Below are 22,272 nucleotides of genomic sequence, written 5' to 3'. Positions count from 1 at the left end.
GATTAATTGAATGAATTAATGAAACCGAAGAATAATGAATTCCATTTATTCCATGTATCTGTAAGCAGAGAGGAACAACCAAAATGCAGTGAAGGAGTCCTACTCAAGATCATTGAATATGGATGTAGGACCATATGTTGGGAAACTATAGGCGAGAGAGACTGCAATGCAGCAGACTTTTTAGAGGTATGTAGGTAGATTAGTGTATCTGAAATTTAGAACACCAAAATCTGACTGAAAGCAGTCACTACACAACTTTGCATACACAAACCAGCAACAGCTAAGTAGTCTAGACTTAAGTCCTATTGCCCTTACTCACCCTGGCACCTCATTACTTATTTGAAAAGGATTAGGTTCAACCCTATAGGAGACAACAAGGCTGTATTCAAGCTCTGGCCTCTGACTCAGCTTGTGAGATTGCCATAAAGATCATAAAAGCAGTGACATGACCCAGATATTTAGAAACCAATTACATCCCATCTGCAATGGATATGCTGACTCCATAAAAGTATTTCATTCCCTAAAGGCAGACCAACAAGAATCTCAAGCAAACGAAGAGTATTTTTATATAGAAGAAAGTCTTAAACACAAGAATGAAAAATTAAAAGTTACGATTAAGTAAGAAATAATTCGATTATTCCTTGGCTTTCCACACAGGTTCAAAAAATATGATAGAGTAAGCAAAACTTATTTTCCTCTTTCAAAAAGAACAAAATTTTACAATGACTAAAAATGCTTAATTGCTTATTCAAACAACTGTGTGTGTTGGAATAGTGTTCCTGCTTGTATTCCAGGCATAAAACCATTAGGTTTTTCAATGAAATTAACTCAAAAGTTTACATTTTCACAAAAGTGAAAAAGCTTTAAGTTTAAAAACCCTAAAATTATTGTGTACACAGAAATGACTAAGAAGCATGAGCAATAATTCCATAAACAGCTCTTCAATAGCTTGTCCTTTTTTTAAAGCCTTAAATTTAAACTCATGCAGATCACTATTACATTTTAACAGAAATGTCAGAATTACATGCTTTAACTAAAAATTATTGTCAAAGTTTTGCACAAATTCAATTTTTTAATAAATACTTTCACAAGTGATTTTTAAAAAACTTTGAAATTACTAGAACAGAACTGCCAAAAGAAGGTGTTTTTACATGCTGCTGAAATGTGTGTTGCATGCTACACCACATGAGATGCAACATGCTTTTTTCATATAGCTCTGTACCAGAATTACAAAAACGACTACATATATATCAGCAAAACAGTCCTGTTTACACTGCTTGCATTTTCATTTAAGTTTTTTTACCTTTATTGAAGAAGCTGCATAGAGCATATCCTCAAGACTGAAATGGCAACACTGGTTAAGGTATTCCTGACAAAATTCTTGAATCAGCTGTAGATTATACAGGCTGTCAGCCAAAGACATTGTCTCTTTCAAACAAATATCTAAAAATGAAGAATAGAAGCAAAAATTAGATATAGTTACAGATTTGTAAAAAAGCACTTTTTGCTTTGCTGGCTTCTGGAACATTTTCTGGATAAATTCAGACTTGTTTTTTTTTTTTTTCCAAGAAGCTTTTATTTTTCTATTTCAGAAATTTAAGAAATGACAACTCCACATTTATCTTTGCAATTTCGTCTCTTTAGATATTTTTCTAAACATGAATTTTACCTTGTTCACAATTGACATGTTTATTTTTTTTCTGCTTTGCCTTTTGTGAAAGTGGAAGTTATGCTCTAACTCCTGCTATTTCCATATAATGAAAACCCGTATTTAATCACTAATATACATTTTTCCAGTTAGATTATCTGTATCACAATGGCAGTAGGAAATGTAGGCTTCTTCCCAAAGTTCTCCATACATACCAGTTCTCTGTCTTTGCATAGGGACCTGAGAGTACATTTTAATGCTATTAACCCCGAATCTTCCCAAAAAACCAGCACTAGTTTAGTCTTACATATTTATTTTTGTGGATTTAGATGTTTGATGTGAGATTTTACAAGGATCTGAAGCTTCTGATACATGAATTACCATTATCTGTTTGAAAGTGCTATTTAAAGACAAAGAAGTTGTAGCAGTGAACAGACTACTGTAGTTACAGTGTTCTCTGAATACTACTCACGCCCAGCTAACCTCCTGTTCTCTTTTCGACTGCTTCATGGCAAATTAAGTAGCTATAATAACTTCCTAGGAAAGAGAAGGTCCCTATAAAAAGAAGGACTGAATAAAAGAAAATTAAATATACTTCCAGAGCATGCATTGGATTTTATTCCTAGAGCAACAGTGTATGACAGAGCTCCACGTAAGTTTTAGATTGTTTAGGATAAAAGGTTTCTTCAGACAAGGAATCTACTTTGATCCTAGCAGGATAAGGATTCCCATCCAAAGGAAATCAGACATATTCCATCATCCCAACCCCACTGATAATCATCAGTGGAAAAAAATATTTGACTAAGCTGACCAAAAGAGGATTAAATTTAGTAATGCAAAATATGAAATCATGCATTGGGATCTGATAAAATTCTAAAGTGATTCACTGTTTACAAGTGATATAAAGTAGGAAGGTATTGTGTATTAGTCAATGTAAAGATGTTCATGAGCTTTCAGCATCATCCAGCTACAAAAAAAGCAGCAAACATGACACTAAAACATATCAGAAAATTTACTGCCACTAGTGACAGAGCAGCACTAGTGTACAAAGCAGAAAAGAGATGCCAGTCTGGATTTCTGTGTACAGTTATGACCATCCATATTCAAGAAAGATGAACAAAACTGGACTAATGGCAGAGGAAGACTATTGAGAATAATAATGAGAATGGAAATCCACTTCAGAAGGGGAGGCTGAAAGGGCTTGGTTCAGTAGCCTGGGCAAAACAAGGGAAAGAAAATACATCAAAAAGGTAGACATCAGATTAGGAGAAGCTATTCAAGCCAAACGGCACTGCTGGAAGAACAACAAAGGCAGGCAGACAGGCCACATTCAGGTAGAAAACGAGAATAATATTTAAAACCATGTAAAAATGGAGCTCTGCAACAGCGGGTAAGAATAATACCGATTTTGAAGAGCTAGACAGTTTTAAGATGGAACATGATAAATTCATGAAAGGGTTTATATAATTTCAGACAATAGCCAATTTCTTGTCTCACTAACATAGGGAGTCCTTTTAGTCCTGTATTCCTTGAAGGAAACCTAGATTTGAAAGTTAAAGTCTTAATGAGAAGAAACAATCTCTTTCAGACTACAGAGAACTTTAGATTTTTTTTTTTTTTTTTTTTTGGTTAATGCATTTTTAAGAATTTTTGCATATGCATCTTTGTTACCTGCTTTCCTCAGTTCCAATACAGAACCAAATCTCAGTGAAATTCAACATGCACCAAAAATTATGTTATTTAAATACAGGGAAGATGGGCAAAGCCTTTCAGAGTACCTTTGAATTTACTTCTGAGACAATGACACGCACATTTATATATCTTTAGGGAAGATGATGTCAGGACACCTAACAAGAATGTTAAAATTCAAGTTCCAAAGATGACATGTGCCTTGTTTCAACTCAGACGCTGGAAGAATCTGCTGGAATGTGGTCACGTAAGGTACACAAGATCTTTTGGACTGTCCATATTTTCAGCCATGCTAAGACAGTACGAAGGAAGTAGGTGTTACACCCATTTAACACTATCTAAGTTTTAACTCCTCCCTAATCGCATAAAATAGTATATATTTGGCTGCAACATTCATGTAAATTGAAAGTCCTATTTTTCAAAATTCACAAGCTGAAGAAGAATGGTGAATGCCTGGATCTTAGCGTCTTTCATCTTCAACGCCTACTGTGCTGGAAGCTTCCTATAAAGTGTTTGTGTACATGAATTCCAGATTTCAGTCCTTAGCAGGCCTTATACTCTTGTTCGTATTCCTGTATTTCTCAGGAAGCTTCTGTGTAAGTGTTCCCACGACATCAAAGGTATCATGGATAGAAACAAGCAGAAAATGATGGGTGTTAGCTGCCAAGACATTTTGCAACTACATGAGGCTCTTAGTTGCCAAGAGGAAGATATGACTTTAACCAGGCCACTGAGCAAAAAAAACCAAGATGAAGCTGCTCATCATCACAGATACATGTTACAGAACAGCATGACACCAATACATTCTAGACCATATATTTTCGTTTACTCTAAATGACAGAGGTAACCATCAGGTGAACTAAAAGCCCAGAACACAGAGCAACTACTTGCCATGCCATGTAGCTATGCAGAACTTGACTAACTCAAGTCTCTTCCATGTTTCATATCTGTAACTGCTCAGATTCACAAGGAAGCACTTATGCAGCTTCAAAAATAAGAGTTTTCCAGGTGGTTTGAAGTTTCATAGCACAAAGGCAAATGTGCTGCCCCAGTAAGATTTGGAATATGTTTATATTAGCACAATGACATAAAAGTAAGCACAATATGGAAGGACGCCTTGGTTCCTTGTATTTAAATGTAAAAATAAATAGGCACAAAGTTAATATTAAACCTACCATACTCAAATTATGCCTCTTGTATATCATATTTAAGCACCTTCTTTTACACAGATAAACAGACATTTAAGCTTTTACGTCCATATGTTTACAAACTGAAAGTCACACTACATACGACATACCCTCCATTTTAACAATATCTGGACAGTAGAAGTGGATCAGGGCTGCTAGAGCACAACCATCTGTACCATCTTTCAGCAGATTCTCCACCAATGGAATGCAGGGCAGCTGTTTAAGCAACGTTTGCTCCTTCCTGTAACGAGCCTACAATATAGAATGAACAAGTTTAGAGAGACTAAGGCTCCAAAACACATCAAGAAACAGTTTCATACTGTAGGGTTTACACCCTGTTAGTGAAAAAGTGGTATACAATAAATAGCTGAATATTCTCAGTGTTAAAATTTCTTATGACTATTCATGTTATGCTGCATTTTGAATGGCATAATCTAACAGGAAATGAACCTACAATGGTAATATTGAGCCTTTCCTTCAAAACTACCAAATTTTTATATCTGTATAGCATGCTGAATTAAATAACATCATACCTTAATTAACATTCAACACTCATTGTTATACAGAAGCGAACTGTGTGTAAACACAATGAGACAAATCCTTAGCTGGTGTAACTTCAGTATAGTGGCAAGTCAAATGACTGTGAAGTTAACAGACCTAAGAATCTTGCCCAAAATCTCATTCATAGAATGGACTTAATGACAAATTCAGAAACAAGGAAATCTGCATTTGATCAGCTCAACTTTTATTACTAGATGTGTCACTATAAGGAGTTGCAAACATAGACAAGCATTAATGGTCAAGTGTTATGACCATGCAGTGGCCCACTTTAAAGAGGAAACATTTTGAAAAACAACTGTATAAAGATATCATTAGTTCAGAATACCAAGATAACATTTATCTGCAGTGAATATATTCTTCAAGGGTTTCCCTTTTTTTTTTTTTTTGCCTTTTTTTGGGGGGGGGGGGAATGGGGGCAGACAGGAAGCCTTTCTTAAAATGGTACTCATCATTCATAGTTTCTTTGCACTTCTTCCTGGGAAAACAGATGGAGGTGGAAGAAAGTGATACAGATTTTAATTTGTTAGTGTTCTTTACTAAGACTTATTTTTAAAGCAGCACTGAGGGATTACTTTTGTATTTATACCACTGAACTACTTACGATGTCAAGAGTGTTTCTGAGTTAATTTTATGCCATTTTCATTCATCTATACACACTAAACTGGAAGCGTGCCTATAGGAACTCTGAGAAGTCTTTGCAGATGTTCCTCTTCCCAGCAAAGTTGAAGCTGACAGTTCCTGTCTCCTGCCTTCCACCTTTTTGCTGTGCTGGAGCAATTGCTGACTGGGCTGCATGGTAAAACCATTGATCCAGCTACAACATCTCTCTCCTCCTTTATTTCTGCAGCAAATGAGTGGGCAGGGCTGGAGGTTTTATGGGTGGGGTGGGAATTGCTTAAGTTTTAGCTTTTTTTTTTTAAATTTTATTTTAGCTCAAATTGTTTAGCTTTGCTGGCAAAAGAAGTCTGTGGAACCACAGACTAACCCTGAAGGCTATACTTACTGTCACTTGATTTCTGTCAAGGATCACATGGGATTGTCTTTAGTGAATGTGTGTCCTCTAACTGGCCCGAGAAGTAAGAGTCTAATCTGGCAACAGCAGAGACATCAGCTCTAGAAAAACAGAGGGCTTGTATTTGGCCCAGAGAACTTATACGTTAACCAACCTTTTGGTTTTAAAACCCCTGAGAGTTAGTCTTTGTTTCATACTTGAAATGTACTGGTATTTGTGTGTCAAGTATGCTGTATAGAAATGAAAATGTCATTTTTGCATGCTATGGGAAATATTCACCAAAGTCATGTTAGTATTTCATGCATTATTAATATTCTTTTCCCCATGTTAGTTACAGTCCCTCCTATTTCTAACGAAATAGGCCAATTATGCTTGCAGTGAAAGTTTGTGCTTTTTCACTCTATGGCAATCCAGTAACCCACTATGATGAAAATCCTTTAAGTTTCAAATACTATGTTAATATGTCCATGTAATTTCAGCCATTTTGAGGAGGAAATAAGCCTATGAAATAATACAATTTAATTATGAAATAGTTATAAAAGATACAGGATACAGATGGACTCTAACATCATGGTCCAACAAGCCCTGTGTAATTTATATATTATTTTAAATAACGTATTTTTAATCAAGTGTTCAAAAATATTTGAAATTGATAATACACTGGTCTTGCACAAAAAATCCTGTGAAAAAGTCTGTCACTTTAACGATGCCTCCTCTGTCCTTACGAGCAGTGCCTGCAGATGCTGCAAACATTGTCATATCATTAAAGTGGACATAGAAAGAGGACTTAATTCATTATAGAGAGTATGCCAGGCACATTACTTCAGGAAAAATAAACTTACATAACCTGACAGCTAGGTTCATTAGGATATAACAGGCATCGTGTTTCAATTTGGTTGAAAAGATAAAAGAAACGATACTGAAAAATAAAAGACACTGGTAATTGCACTGCATTTTTAATAAGCTTCCATTTGAAGAAACTCTTCTTATCAGTTGCAATGTCTGCTACTAAATATGGATGCAATAATGCAAAAGATTAACCTCTACATTTATTACAAAGCTCTAGGGCCAATTCAAACAGAAACGCTAATGCAGGCATCTTGTTTCTGAGATCCTAAACCAGCCTGTTTTAGCATCTTTGAGCTTATTCCACTTAAATAAGTCTAGGTATAGTTGCCACACTTGCATATAAACAAGGTTAGCTAAAAGATGAACCAAAAGCACACTAGCCAGCTACTCTGTCCTAAGTGCTCATGTATATTCTGAGTTAATCATGAATACTAAATACTTTTATGCATTTGCCATATAGTAGATAACATGTTATAAACTTACTTCTCAGAGTAAATTTTCAGCTGCCTGTATGCTCAGGAGTATCTATCTCACTATGAAACACCTGCTCTAGGTAAAGGGAAAAGATCAGAAGACTGGTTAAACTGTTAGAGCAGCTTCAGCCACTGCCTTCCAACTATATTATCAGTAGCATTTGGGTTTCAATTGAATCTCTACTACACTAACAAGCTCAAAGTAACACAAATACCACTAGTTCAAGTTGTTTATGGACAACTGGCAGGCAAAATGGAGTCAGCTTTTCAATAAATTTAATATTTTGTATTGTAATATAATTTCTTATGCAATGGAAGAGAATCATTAGTAGATATGTTAGGCAAAAATAGAACAAAACCATATTCTGAAATTGCTTTGAAGTAGCCACCTCATTTTGTAGAAATGAGATAAAAAAAAAGGTGCTTACATTTCTGATCAGACAGACCTTTTTTTTTTTTTGCATTATTCCCTCCATTTAATTACACTATCTTAATTCCAAAACAAAATTAAAGTACTACACTGTGAAGAGCAGTGTATCTGTGTGTGTCACAACTGTAAGAGATAGCATTATACAGAAATTGCCCATATAGCATTAACGGATTTGAATACCGATTAGAGTGCTGAAGACAGTATTTTTAAACTGGTTTTCCAGACACCAAGTAATTTCTGTTGTTGCCTACATGCAACTACCTTGTCATTTTTAATTCTCTTTGCAATGTATGAACAATCTTTTACTAGTTATGATAACAAATATCTGAGGGACTGCTAGAACAGTTATTTGGTAATCCTTAGATCAGAGATAGAACAGAATTAGTCCTTTGGAATTCAGACCAGAAGTATGCAATTTGCATATACCTAAACAGCTGACTATTTTGTTCCCAGCCAAACCTGTTGTAGAATAAACAATCTGAATGTATTTCAGGGGTGAAATACTATAGAACAGAAGAAAGTAATGATAATCCCAAGGTGACACAGCACAGAGAAAATGAACTTTATTATTATTGCAGGCCTGAACAGTTATTTTTCATTGCTTTTAGTGAAATTCTAGTCTCACTAAGTAGACTGCGACTGCTTTGGATTACTTTTTGTGGGGAGAGACTAATAGCAGTCTTCAACCAGATGAAAAATGAGTGGACTCCAGACAAATGGCGTAACGATTGCATATTGTTAAGGTAAATCAGAAAATTTCAGTTTCCATGTAGCATCAACAATCAAAAATTATTTCTGCAAGTCTCTTTTAAAAAGACAGTCAGTATCAAATAGCATCTGTCTACTGAAGGCTTATGAAAAAGTAATTTGCAAAAAACCTGATTATTTGACATTAGCTAATAACACGTAACACTTCCTTATCCAAACCCATAGAGAACTTGATTGCTTGAAAAGTAATTCCATATCCAACATCCTATCTTACATGTATTTTGCACAGATTACCTTGCAAAATAAGCTTCTGTATTATGCACACCTTTGTAGAGCAATCTCTCATAAAATTATCTTGTAGAAAGAAATGAAATGAATGATTAGACCAGCATGACATGGACAAAGCCATTCCCAAAATAAGCTATTTGATCGAAGTGAAGCAGTGGGACAAACTTACAGGAACCAGTTTCCAAAACCATTTGGTAGGAGACTTCAGAGGAAGCAGTAGGAAAAAAAAGAGTAAAAGCAAAAAGCAAAGAAAAAAAAAGGAACAATTTATCAGATTTCATAAATCACTTTTACAAAGCAATTTTCTTTAACATTCTCAGTTTTGTATAACAGTGAATTGTAGTTTAATGGTAAGCATTAGTGCACTGTAACCTCTGCGTATTAAGCTAATTAGCAGAAATAACACTGGAGAAATGTGTCTGCAGTCTTTGTAGATCAACATTATAATTTTCCCACATTGTCAGATGAATGCAGATTTATTTAATGCTTTCACACATCTAATTGTACCCTACATATGCAATCCAACTGAAGAATTCATTTGAGACTTGAAGTCATGATATCACAAGTATCAAAATGAACTCCAGCAACACATATGGGGAAGCAGGGAAGCTAAAGCAATGAAAAAAGGTATAAATACACTGTAGTACCGTACAATCAATTGCAGTGAAGTTTGCATTAGTTACTTCAAGCCAAACAGTTATTTGTAACATTTAACAGTGTTTTTAAACAAACATACAACAGTTTTCTGAACAACAAGAGGTACAGGCAGTTATATTTTTGCAATGACAAATCACATTAGCATCAGCTGCATGATGTGCAATGACCCGAAATGTAGATGGAGTTTTGGCTACCGGCAGAGAAATGAACAGAACTGATACACACAATTCTAAACTCATACACAATCAAAAAATACAATAAATTATTAAAAAAAGTTTTATAAATACAACATTTCACTTAAAAGCTTAATTCTAAGCACACTGAAGTCAGCGAATTTTTTCTGTAACTATATACTAGTCTGGCATAATACTTCTACTATTAAGAAAAAACATGGTGTAGCAGTATTATAAACACACAGAGAAAACTTCACCACTATTGATTTCATTGTAGAAATTAAAAAAATTCAAACCCATTACAGAAGTGCAGGAATTTTTTTTAAAAAAAACAATTACAATGGAAAAAACTGCTACAGAAGCTTATTATTTTATATAGTTGCGAAAATACTGCACTTCTATAAAACCCTTAAAATAACTGTAGTAATGAAACAAAACTTTTATGGGAGAAAGCTATTGTACACAAAAGGGTGTGCATTAGCAACATGACTATTCTCAACACTCTTCTCCTCGATTTAACTGGATTACTAGAGTGGACAATCCCAAAGCCGCTCAGAAGAAATTAACTATGAGGTGCATGTTCACGTGTGGCTCCTGACACTTCAGTCACACCCAGCTAAAGCACTTTCCATAGGGTTCAGTTTCTCTTCGCCTCACTGAAACATACTCAATGTATGGAAAAGTATGTGAAATAGAAAACAAATTATCTTAACGTTCAACCGCCATCAGGAGTTCTAGACCACATCATAAAGCAAGGTTTTAGGGAAATAGACTGAGATCAGACCTGGGCTGCCTGTCATTCTACTTAACGCTGGAAAAAACTTTCTTTGATTTATCAAGGTGAAGTATATTTCAGACTTGGACTCAGGAGGTCCATCAATATCTATTTAATGACAGGCTGAAGAACTTCTCTTCAGAAAAAAGCATACATTTGTTTCAATTCCGAAGACTGGCTCTCTGTAACAGTACAAACTGAACTCAAGACTAACAATCCAGTATGTATTTTATTTGTCCACTTGGCTGAAACTATGGTTCAGACAACTATGAATATGCTTTAAGAGGCTGAAAGACTGACGATAATCAAGTTTAAATTCAAACATACAATAAGATTTATAAATATATACTTTGTAAAGGCACTTAAAGAAAAGAATTAAAGAAAAGCTGAAATCTCTTGGACAACATAATGGGAATTCAATGGCTGCTGAATTGGCACTTTATATCAACAGGAATAAACTTTTTTCCCCTGGAATTTATTAAAAATCAGTCATCACAAAACAAATGGACCAAAGAATCCTGACTGACTTCTCCCAATGTTTAAAAAAACCAAACCAAGCACAAAATAAAACAAAACCCAAAAGAACACCCACAGCTTGAGGGCTTACACATTTCCAAGACAACTGTTTAACCCTCCCTAATAAAAAGGTTTAAACATGACTATGATAAATTTAACTCAGTATAAATGCATCCTATGGTGCCAAAAAATGGTAGCCATGCCCTTCATTAAATACTTGTTTCTGCCGTCTTCCTTGCACCATCATTTGTGTTCATGCAGCTGTGCATTAATTACATTACTTGGATCAAGAAGCTGATCCTGCTACAAACTCTTCTTCTTGACAGGTTAGCTTTTGCTAGCAGTGTGGATTTATGACATATTAAATTGAAAGTGGAACTATGGCGTTAGTGTTTTACCTTCACACACAAAGTTGCACTGTTTAAACTAATTTTAAAAAACATTTAAGAATTCAGGTCTTTGGATGAGTACTCTTACATCTGTTTCTCTCATACTATTTGCATTGATTTGTCTTAAATCTGTTAAGACTGATTCAGTCTAAATCACAAAAGCAGATGGAAAAATAACAGGTTTTGAGAAAGCTTTGACTACATTGAAAATCAGTAGTTTAACCAGTGCAACCGTTATTCAACAGAAGCCTGAAAACCAAAGCTATTCACTACAAAACTTGAAATCCTAATTCTGAAAGAAGATGTAGAGACTCTACCAGAAAAGGACGAGGTTACCAGAAATCACCAGCTGATCAAGATCCACAGAAGACTACCTGGAACTAAAAATCACACATACTCCTTCCTCTCTTATCTTCTACAGGAAGCTAGCAGCAGAAGAAAGCGAAGGAAAACAAAAGCAATCTCACAATCTGTTAATACTGTTTTTATCTATCCAGAAATAGAAAATACGTATATCTTATCAGTTGTATCATTTATTAATCTGTGTATATGATGCTTCCGATTGTTAGAAATGTAGATATTTACTATTTATTGCAAAAAGGTTCACTGCAGATTTGTAATAAGATAGCAAAACATTAATTTGTCAGGCTTGAGGATTATGCTGAATTTATTTTTCACAACTGATAAATTTATTAATTGATCACAGTTGGAAATAATAAAATCATTAAAAAGTCTACTCATTTATTTTGTTTGACCTTTTAGGTACGTAACTTTGCTGCTTCTTGGCCAGAACTTAAAATCAAAGAAAAGCTTTCCCTAATGACTAGAATGATCTATTCTTCCCATGTTTGTTCGGCCTTCTCTCTAAATCAGCAGAAGAGGCATTCTCAATCTAAATTCAGTTCAGGTTCAAAACCTGACCACATCTCTGAAACTTAAATATCCAAAGGTGTGTGGCAAAATACAGTTGTTTGGATATTTCATATCCTAGACATTTTCTAGAAGCAGATTCAATTTTATCATTGTTTTCACTGAAACTTTAATGTACAAATTCTATTTTGTCTCATTATCCAAGTAGTTTTATCTCATTTTTCTCATGTACTTAAATGTGAAGTATGGCTAATTTTCCAATTAAAATTTCCAACTAGCCATTTAAAAAAAAAAAAGTCCGCAATAAATTTACTGTCCGAAAGAGACATCTAGGGGTCAACTGCGGCCTGAGGTTTTGCCCATGCTGAAATTTTAGCTAATAAAGCCATGCTAATACAACCTCCTAAGCATGGAGTACTTTGCTTGACAATGTAATTTATGCAGCTAAATCCCGCACTGATGCAAACAACATAACATGTACCTGGGATAATAGTATTGAACATTCATTGTATAGAAGAGAAGACTTTAATTGAAAGTTTTTCCATGATACGGTAACTGTAGCATGATTTTGCTATTTTGCAAATGTATTTGTACATTGGCCAACAGAACAGGGCTCTGATTGTGTTATAGCTTCACAATTTCTATGAAAAACACCACAAATGCATATGCCATTTTGATGTGTTTTACTCCACTGGGTCCATTTATGGGATCAGAGTTGAAGTTTTTCAACAGTTGATTCAAGAATGGTGACATTCAAGATAAATTATAAGCTAAAAGTTTTATCCTGCTATTCCTGTGAAAATAAACATTACTGAATTTTTACAAATACAGATAATTTTATGGCATTGCTCTGATAATAACAGTCTCTTTGATATATCTTTGTTTACCATATTAAGACTCTCATGCACTTTGTATTTTAAAAATTATTCTCATCTTTCAAAGTGACCTAAAAACCACACAAAACTTCCTACTATAATGGGGGGGGGGGGCGCCACGGAAATCACTAGAGGACAGAGGATCATAGGTTATCTCCCCACCCTCCATTTACTTTGCTGTATCTAAATTTGAGAAATGGACTTGTCGAGGACACCTTGTTTCTCCAGGTTTCTGTGCTATTATCACTATTGAACACAGATTAAATTTTCCCTATCAGGATATACGCATGGGGGTCACACTACTTTGTAAAAAATACCATTTTCTTTGGCTGAGTCACACACTTACTAATTAGCTGTCACCATTCCTTATATTTATGAAGAAGCCACGAGCGCAAGGACATTCTTGCATTCATGCTTTTTGAAGCTGAACTTCTAATCCAGTCAGGTAACCTGCTACTCCTTCAGAGTAGCATTGAAAAGGAGATAACTGCTTACACGAAAACAGACCAGGAAGGCAACTGGGATTACAGCCCTGCAGTAGCTGGGAAATCTGTTCTGCGTTCAAGTGCAGGGATAATACCAAAGTGTGTACAAGCTGATTACCAATTCCCCAGTAATAATTATATCACAATAGGATAAATGATCTCATTCTGAAGCAAGCAATTTTACATACTCTGGAACTGCATGCTATCCTTCCATATTTTGATGGGTATAATGCTACTTAATTAACTGAGCTCCACAAACAAAAGGAAAAAAATCCTGTTAGGGAAGGGAATCAAACATAATCTGTTTCTATTGTATATGCAGTAAGACCTGTAATCAACCAATATTTTGGATCATAGCCAGAGCAATGCTTCCCATGATGCCACACACAGATCTCTTTTGAGATGCATTCTATTCACAAGGACAAAATATTAAAAATCATGAATAAAAATGTGCTAGTCTTTCATATCAGACCTGACTACAGTTTTAGTTCAGTCAAAAGTATTCATTAATCTTAATAAATTCCTTAAGACTAACATAACAGAGGCTTCCCTGCTATCAAAGATTTATTTGTCAAAAAGGACAACTGAGAATAAAAAGTACAACACTATTAGTGTTATATTTAAATAACTATTTTCATGGAAATGAAAACTAATAACAAAAAATTGAGTACTACAAGTTTTCTTTCTTTAACAAGCAGTTAAAAGTTCAACGTCTGCAAATGTGTATTTACCTATACATACTACATGCAGGTTTTGTTTGCAGATAAATGCTTACTCTTATTTAAAATATTTTAACTCCTACACCTACCTTCTGACCTCCTGCAGATTCTGCACTGTGATGCTCTTTCAGTTTTTGTTCCTGTTCCATTATGTCTTTCAAATGTTCATTTACCTAAAGACAAAACAGTTTATTCAGTGGTCTAAGAAACAAGTCCTACAAATGTTAAGTTCTCACAAGGTCTATAAATCACTACCCAAGTTAACTGAAAAGATTAAACTAAGACTTCACACTACAGCCCTGAAGCATAATCAGCAAATGTCACTGTCAGATGCAGTCTGAGGTCACTAATTGTCAGCTTGACATTGTACAAACTAGCCTGCCCCTTCTTATGCTTGATCACATTTGATTAACAGTGTATCCTTGTTATTTGATTTGATTATGCAGTGAAGGTAGATCACTTCAAGCAAGATGTGTTCAAAACCAAACAGAATACCTCCGTGTTGTTAAATCACGATAAGTTACACAGTAAGACAACAACTCTTAGAAGAGCCAAAAAGACACTCTTGAGCAGCTGTCATGGCATCTCAACGTAACAGTCACTGCTACTATGTCATATGTAATGTGTATTGTAGTATTGTGACTTCCCATTTATTTGGTTCACATAATATGTTTAACTTATTTCCACAAACTTTGCTTTTTATTATCCACAGACAGCAGATGAAGGACCAGTCTTTATCACACGCAGTCTTGATATACCTACATGCATGCATATCCTACCCACTCATCTCTAATCGAATCATACAGACTACAAAGAAAATCACAGCTTGCTCTTCCAGTACTCGTACCTTGTTTATCCAGTACATGACAGCATCCTCAATGTCATAAGGTAGATCTGTAGCTTGGAAGAAGGAGGAATACTGCTGAGTGCACGCAATCACTTTCTCAACGCTGACCATCTCTACAGTGTAAGCCATCATAAGAGTATCTATCATGGCCAAGTGAGCACTCTACAAAGAGAAGAAGCAATACCTCATTAGTCTGCAAATTAAAAGATCACTTTTGTACATACCATTTCTGAATGTAGCCACACACATGCCAAGGCCAAAACCTCTAAAGGCCACAAGTTTTCCGTCTGGTTGTCAGTTTTGGAATGAAAGGCAAATGAAGACACACGCATGTAACAGATTTGAGAATGCAATACAAAGCACAGGGACATTAATTCAAAAAAATGCTTATTGCAAGTTAAAGTAACTCCTATAACAAAACTAACATCAACAATAAAGAACTGGAAACGAAAACAATAAGTAATTTTAATGATTCAATCATTACATCACTTCTTATAGAGCTAAAGAGATCTTTTAAATTTGTCACCCTAGCGCAAACCAAACCCCCTGCCTGATCAGTCTTATCTGTACTGGAAATAAAAGCTGAGGCTGTCTGGTGAACAACCTTCATGATCATGAAAATGCTGCATTAATAAGTGGAAAGTTTATCTATTTTTAAAGTCATAACCCAGGAAGAAGACACAATTATACTAACCTTAAGTAAACAACCAGTATTTCTTTTTATTCTAGTAAATGATCTTATGCAGATGCAACTACATATGCACAACTAGGTTTAAATAAGCATATATTGAAAAATAAAATATAGCTTATGTTGAAAGAGGAAATATGGTTCTCCCGATGTTGTTACATATTGAAAGAGACAAAACCAAACATACAACCCCAAAAACAACAACAAAAGACAATGACAACCAGGATTTACATTAGATTCTTGTGCCTGAATTAGAAAATGATGGTGGTTTGTAGAGGCAGTGCCTACAGCTAAACAAATTTGTTTCTGCTTCATGATAACAGCTAAGTTTTAAGCAACATCTTCCACAAACCAGAACAATTTCTGAACACAGTATTTTTTAAAAAATTGCCTTTAAACACATCTCACAATGCAAACAAAGATCCCAAACACTTGTTAACACCACCACTCCAATTTTATAAAAAATATTCACATAATTGTCTCACAAGGTAGCTGTAACAGCCATGGCAACAGCAGTGAACAACATGAGTCACACAGCAATACGCCATCTAATCATGATAGTTAAGGTAGTACATGCACATCACTTATTCCAGAACTGCCAGCAGGAAAAAAAAAAAGATAAACAGATCCAGACTTCGTGCTCCCCTTATTGTTTGTATCACTGATGAAAGTGATGCTGCTGCCCTCAGAAGCAGGCAGCAGCACACATCCTTTTTTTTTAATGCAGTTCAGTTCCTTTGTTTGACAAAAAAAGCCAAACTGTACTTACTTTATGTACTAACGAAAGACACTCACAAAACCATTCCTGACAGCCAGCCTTCCTGGGATAAGCTTATTCTCTTCGGACCCTGGATGTGACCTGCGAGCCCCCTGTCTGCCCACACTCCATCCATGCTCCTAGCTCAAGTAGTGCAGGTAGGCTAGGAACCAGTGCCTCTTCATTCCTGTCACCATTGACAGACTTACTCATAATAATCTCTTTTCACCATATTCATCTGCCTTACTAATTTATTTACAGACCTTTAGTGGACAACTACCGATACAAACTCTTATGTGTGAATGAAGTAAAGAGTTGGAGAGCTGAGTTCTTGCTGCCTGAAGTATTTAAGAAGGAAAAGATAGTGTTGCCTGTGACCAGCCTCCTGAGGAACCTGCACTCCAGTGTGAAATATGGCAATTCTATACGTAGATACAAAACGTCACTCCTTTGTCCGCCCAGCAATGCAGTGCAGAGGAGTTCAGAGTATCGCATTAACTACTAGTAAAGTCCCAAAACCACGTGAGGGGTTGCAGAGCCTGGGTCAGCCGTACAAATCCATGCAGTTCTGCAGGTTGCAGAAGGATAGTTTAGCAAGGGCAAAACAGGACGGAAGAACTTGGACCATCTCTGACATGCGGGGGGGTCAATTAATGGTCCTTCCTTGCTGTATCTGTATCGCCTAGTCTGAATGACACCAGCATCAAAACTTTGTGCCACTTCCAGAACCTCTACAGAAAATGAGATTGTGAAATAGCAAGAAAACGCTAGATTTGCTTTAAGAGAAGGTAGGGCACAAAACTCATTTTCTAGCCAGACATAAGAGCAGCCTCACAGGGTGCACTGCCGAGTGCTCCGAGTCGTCTGTGCTGATCCAGAACCACTTGGACTGCCTGCTGCACGAGAGTATTGTTTTCATCCCCTGCCTGTGGGGTGGACATGGCCTTCCAGTTTAGGTCTGACAACCAAGGAAGCTCCAAGCAGGTTTAGAAGCAGAATCTTCCCCAGCTGTCGATCCCCAACTAGTTCATTGGCTACTGTGCCTGTGCTCTAAGACCAGCCTGCAAGAAAAGCAACCCCTGGCAACTCTCCCAGAGGGAATGTAGTAGCCTTTACCTCCCATGTAGGGTCATCAGCTTCTCTGTAAAACTTGATCGTGCCTATGAAATGGATAGCCAATGGAGAGAGAAAGCCACTGAAGTGTTGCTAGAACTGTCAATATACTCAATATATTATAAATACATTAAGAAAACTGAATTATTTACAATGAGTTCGCTGAATCACATTTTCAATGTTGCTAGCAAATGATTAATGAACTGCAAACTACTTAAGCAAACAGAAAGAACAATGAAAGATATGACCTTAGATAACATTCTGTACTATCAAAACCAAATGTAATAAACTTTTACCCGCACTGACTGGATCCATGTCACAACTCTATTTTATATAAGCTATCAAATACAAGCATCTTCAGAGTCTCAAAAGTGACTCCAAATTACTATTTTTTTAATCCAAGCAGGACACTCAAAAGGAGATTTTTTAAAAAGAGTAAATAATAAAAAGAATCCGACTCAACTTGCATCTACTATACTGAGAAATAAACTACAAAATTGTTATTCTTCTCAGACAAACTATTTTATACATAATTTTTTTCTAATAAAAATATTTAAAACTATTAATATCTATGGATTTTCCCCAAGAAAATTGCAAGCAACTGAATAAGCACATAAGGTAACTTCTACCTAGCCGCTTGGGGTTTTTTTGTTGTTTTTGTTGGTTTTTTTTTGTTGTTTTTTTTTTTGTTGTTCTTTTGGTTTTTTGTTTGGTTTTTTTGTTTGTTTGTTTTGTTTTTTTTTTAAAAAAAAGGAGGTACGGAAAGAAAGAGAAAACTATTTAATTCCACATACAGCTCTACTGTTTTCTTCCATTTATTCCGGAAAGAGTCAGACAAGCTGCATTCTTTTACATCTTTTAATTCACTATGCTCGACAAGAAAGACTAAATTAAAAACTGCACTACAAAAATAGTATCCTACTGTTCCAAATACAGGGTTTATCAGCATAACTGCTGAAGTTCTCTAAAAAAACAATTTTTGAGAAGTTCTACTGATAGTAAATAAGGTTCCATTTTTTTGTACATCTCACTGAATAGCATGTTTTAGGTACAGTTAAAAGAAGCAAGAGGGAGAAGTCACTTTTACTAGTCAGATCCACAATTATGAGTTATGACACGAGGAAGTAACCCTTCATATCTGATGAGGAAACACAGATACCATTCCGAGCTGGGCAGAAATTAGGGTCAGCTGCTCAGCAATGTCATCTTTCTCTGGACAAGCCTGCAATACCACGCCTAAAGGAGCTCCCCAGTAGCTGCTGCTGACTGGTACCAAGATGGTACTCTAAATGCTGCCATTTCCTCCAAGATGTCAGCATTCTGACATACAGCACAAAAAAAAAAACCACCCAGGCAGGATTTCATGCTGTCACATACCTCCCAAATCCAGAATTGCAGCAAGGCATATTTGAATAAGGACATGATTTCAAAGAAAATAATTTTTTAGAGAAATAGTTAAAAAAAAAAATCACTAACATTAAATTACACAGAGTAGCATACAAAACCATTAGAGAAATATCTTAAAAAAAAGATCAACACAGCAGCAGTTAACAAGAACAACAGCAACACAAGTCATACACTGTTTTATCAGAAAACTTATGCAGAGATTTGGCTTAAGCCAATTAAAAAAAAATCCTTTCATTCTTTGATCACTTCACTACAATGGTGCAAAGTACTAAAGTGTTACATGGCACACCACAAAATACTAAAAAAAAAAATGCTGCATTCTTAGAGGTATTTTATTTTCTAAGACACAAACATGGTTTTGTCTTTCCCAGCTACACCCTGCACAGAACACAAGAGTTTTAATTTACTAATCTTTACAATCTCATGTAATTACTAGTCAGTTTCTGCCCTATAATGTAGGTTCAACAGCTTTATTTTGTACTGCTGAGTAGTTCAGTAAGAAGCTTACTAAACTGCAGAAGAAAAATTATTCTGAGCATGACTGCCAATGCTTTCTCTGTCTGCCTAATCTTTGATTATGGAGTTTACTCCACCTCCCTCGAAGAACTGCAAACAACTTCATTAAAAAGTGTATTAAGCAAAAGGTGTGTATGATACCGTACATGGAGGTACTTATGGATAAATACCACAGCTTATAGGCAGTTCATATTATTACCTGCTACTAAGGATATTTCTCATACTCCATTAAAGGATATTCAAGTCATGAGTTCTCTTTTGACATGCTCCTTTAGACAAAACCATTTGCCACTACAATGCTTGAAGAAAGGGGCAGAAAGAAAACAGAGGATTTAATTGTTCTCCTGATGCTAAAGCAAACAAATAAGTGACTCTGGCTCCCAGTCTTTCATTGAAAGAAAAAATCCCCTAATCTCACTCTGCTTTGGAGAAAGGATCTGATCATTGACAGAATAATGCTTTTGTAAAGAGGAATATGTACTTCTGTTCTTATTGAAGCTGGTCATGCTTCAAAAATCTTTTGACAAGAATTTTGTGAAGGAATTTGGTTATATTTAATAAAAGTCTTCACGCTGTGATTCTCACTTGTACAATAAACACATATATTTCTAGCTAAATTCCCTAAAGATTTTGCCTACACTGGATCAGGCACTTGAACAAAGAACAGAACAGCTCTCTACAACTAGCTGGGAGAGTATTTATAGCACCTTTGTATCAATAGTTACACATGTAACTGATTCTGCCTGCTGAAAACAGATACTTCTCACAATACAGTAAAAACCAGTAACTTGAACCAGTTACTTCAATTAATAGTGGTCAGATTAAATCCTAGGGGCTTGATGAAACTTAGTCTGAAGACAGTACATATAAGTAAACACTAAGATTTCAAATACATTGAATGTTTGGTGCATTCCTAAAAATAATTGATCTGTTAATGCTAAATGTAAGTAACATTTCATCAATTAAAAGTGAAATTCCCATTAATGTTCTGCCAGTACATACTAGTTCTTAATGTTATATTTCCTTGTATGATTATTACCAGAGGTTGATTGTTATCAAGACAGAGCAAAGATAACTAGAAACAAAGAAAGCAAGAAAGAGAACACAATAATTAAGACAGAGATCATCCCCACAAAAAACAGGCACTGAATTTGTAACTGCTAGAAGGTATTATTGATCACATGGAATAAACATTATAGGACACGTACTCAAAGAGAAAACACATCTAAAAACAGAGTGCTGACATACAGAGTAAAAGAAAGACAGTAGCAGCAAGTGAGTAAAGGGATTAAACATACAGGACAACTACAGCACAAGCATGTGCCAAGAGCAGTGGGAGGATCTCCTTCCACACCATCCTAACCCACGTTTCTGAGTCTGGCTTTCTTGCAGATTCTGTGAACAATGCAGTTTAAGGAGGCTGAGTAGCTTTAGCTCCCAGGCATCCTTTCCCAAGGACTCTCCCGTAGATAATCTGAGTCCCAAATGAATCTTATAGCATAATGAGATACCACCTAAATTCCAAGCCTCAGCTAAGAGGGGAAAATTGCAGAATTCCAGCTCAGGGAAAGCATGGGCCAAGGCTTGATGCAGCAGGAGGTGAGGAAGGAATTCATAAGCAGCGCCAACAGGTGATAACCATTACAAAATTCAAAGCTATTGCTCCATTTCCCCAACATCCATATAGTACAGTGAAGAAAATTCTGATACTACAAAGAAAACAAAAGTTTTAAAACATTTCAATCAACAAAATGAAGCAGTCTGAAGCAGTCAGTTCTGCCTCATTTGATAATTTTTGGACCCAGTTCTTCCCTAACCTCACACAGTACTTATGCCTATCACAATTCTAAAATAAGGCCAGTTGTCTAGTTATTCTTGTTCTGCAATGGAATGATCATGTTGAATTACCTCCTCACTACATTTTCATGAAGAACAAGCGCTTGACTCTGATAAGATGCTTGTTCAGCAAGAACAGGCATTACTGAGTCATGCTAAACACATCATAGCAGGTTCTGCAAGGTAGAGTGAATGGTTTTTACTTTCAATATTTATTATAATCTTCTGCATTTGGTTAACTTTTAAACTTTAGTAATCAAATATATATATGAAATATCATTACCTGACTGACTACACACATCTGACATAGGAAATGTAATTCACTTCTAAAAAAAAGGATTTGTTAAGTATAGATAATTGCAGAGTTAAGCATTTTCATAGCACTCCTAAGTTCTACCCAAGGTTTCCTCATTATGCTTGTTAGAGAATTTAATTATTTGATGTCTTTAACTCAATCCTAACTAAATACTTAACAGATTCCCAGATTCTTACTGAATCACATAACCAAATGAGACCTTGCCCCACTCCAGGTCACAGTGAAACAAAAACACCTGCACAACATACATCAAGAACCAGCAAATGATGCTCATCACATTATTTTTATTTTGTCATATTTTACAGTTTCACACTACCTGCTTTGGGGTTTTTTTGGTTTTTTGTTTTGTTTTGTTTGTTTGGTTTTTTTTTAACATACTTAACAATTACTCTGGAAGTTGCCTGTATCCTATGTATTGGAAGAATCAAGTACCTAATGGTAAAAACCACAAAGGCACTTCAGTGCCTTTAGGCCACTTACTCTATGTT

General features: G+C 35.6%; 1 protein-coding gene across 2 annotated transcripts in view; it reads right to left on the bottom strand.

Annotated features, from left to right (window-relative positions):
* CAMSAP2 (calmodulin regulated spectrin associated protein family member 2) overlaps nucleotides 1-22,272 on the bottom strand; it is a 90,772-nt gene that overhangs the window by 29,254 nt on the left and 39,246 nt on the right. For both annotated transcript variants that reach the window (XM_086463482.1, XM_086463481.1), the window contains exons 3-7: nucleotides 15,152-15,313; nucleotides 14,394-14,477; nucleotides 9,015-9,047; nucleotides 4,635-4,776; nucleotides 1,304-1,443 (exon numbers count right to left, since the gene is read on the bottom strand). In XM_086463482.1, coding sequence (XP_086319608.1) covers nucleotides 1,304-1,443; nucleotides 4,635-4,776; nucleotides 9,015-9,047; nucleotides 14,394-14,477; nucleotides 15,152-15,313 — 561 coding nt within the window. The remainder of the gene's footprint in view (nucleotides 1-1,303; nucleotides 1,444-4,634; nucleotides 4,777-9,014; nucleotides 9,048-14,393; nucleotides 14,478-15,151; nucleotides 15,314-22,272) is intronic.

The sequence above is a fragment of the Leptosomus discolor genome, chromosome 3 (genome assembly GCF_034619465.1).
Source record: "Leptosomus discolor isolate bLepDis1 chromosome 3, bLepDis1.hap2, whole genome shotgun sequence".
In the NCBI taxonomy this organism is placed as follows: Eukaryota; Metazoa; Chordata; class Aves; order Leptosomiformes; family Leptosomidae; genus Leptosomus; species Leptosomus discolor.
Note: the sequence above shows the minus strand (reverse complement) of the source record. Positions and strands in the feature narration are given on the sequence as shown.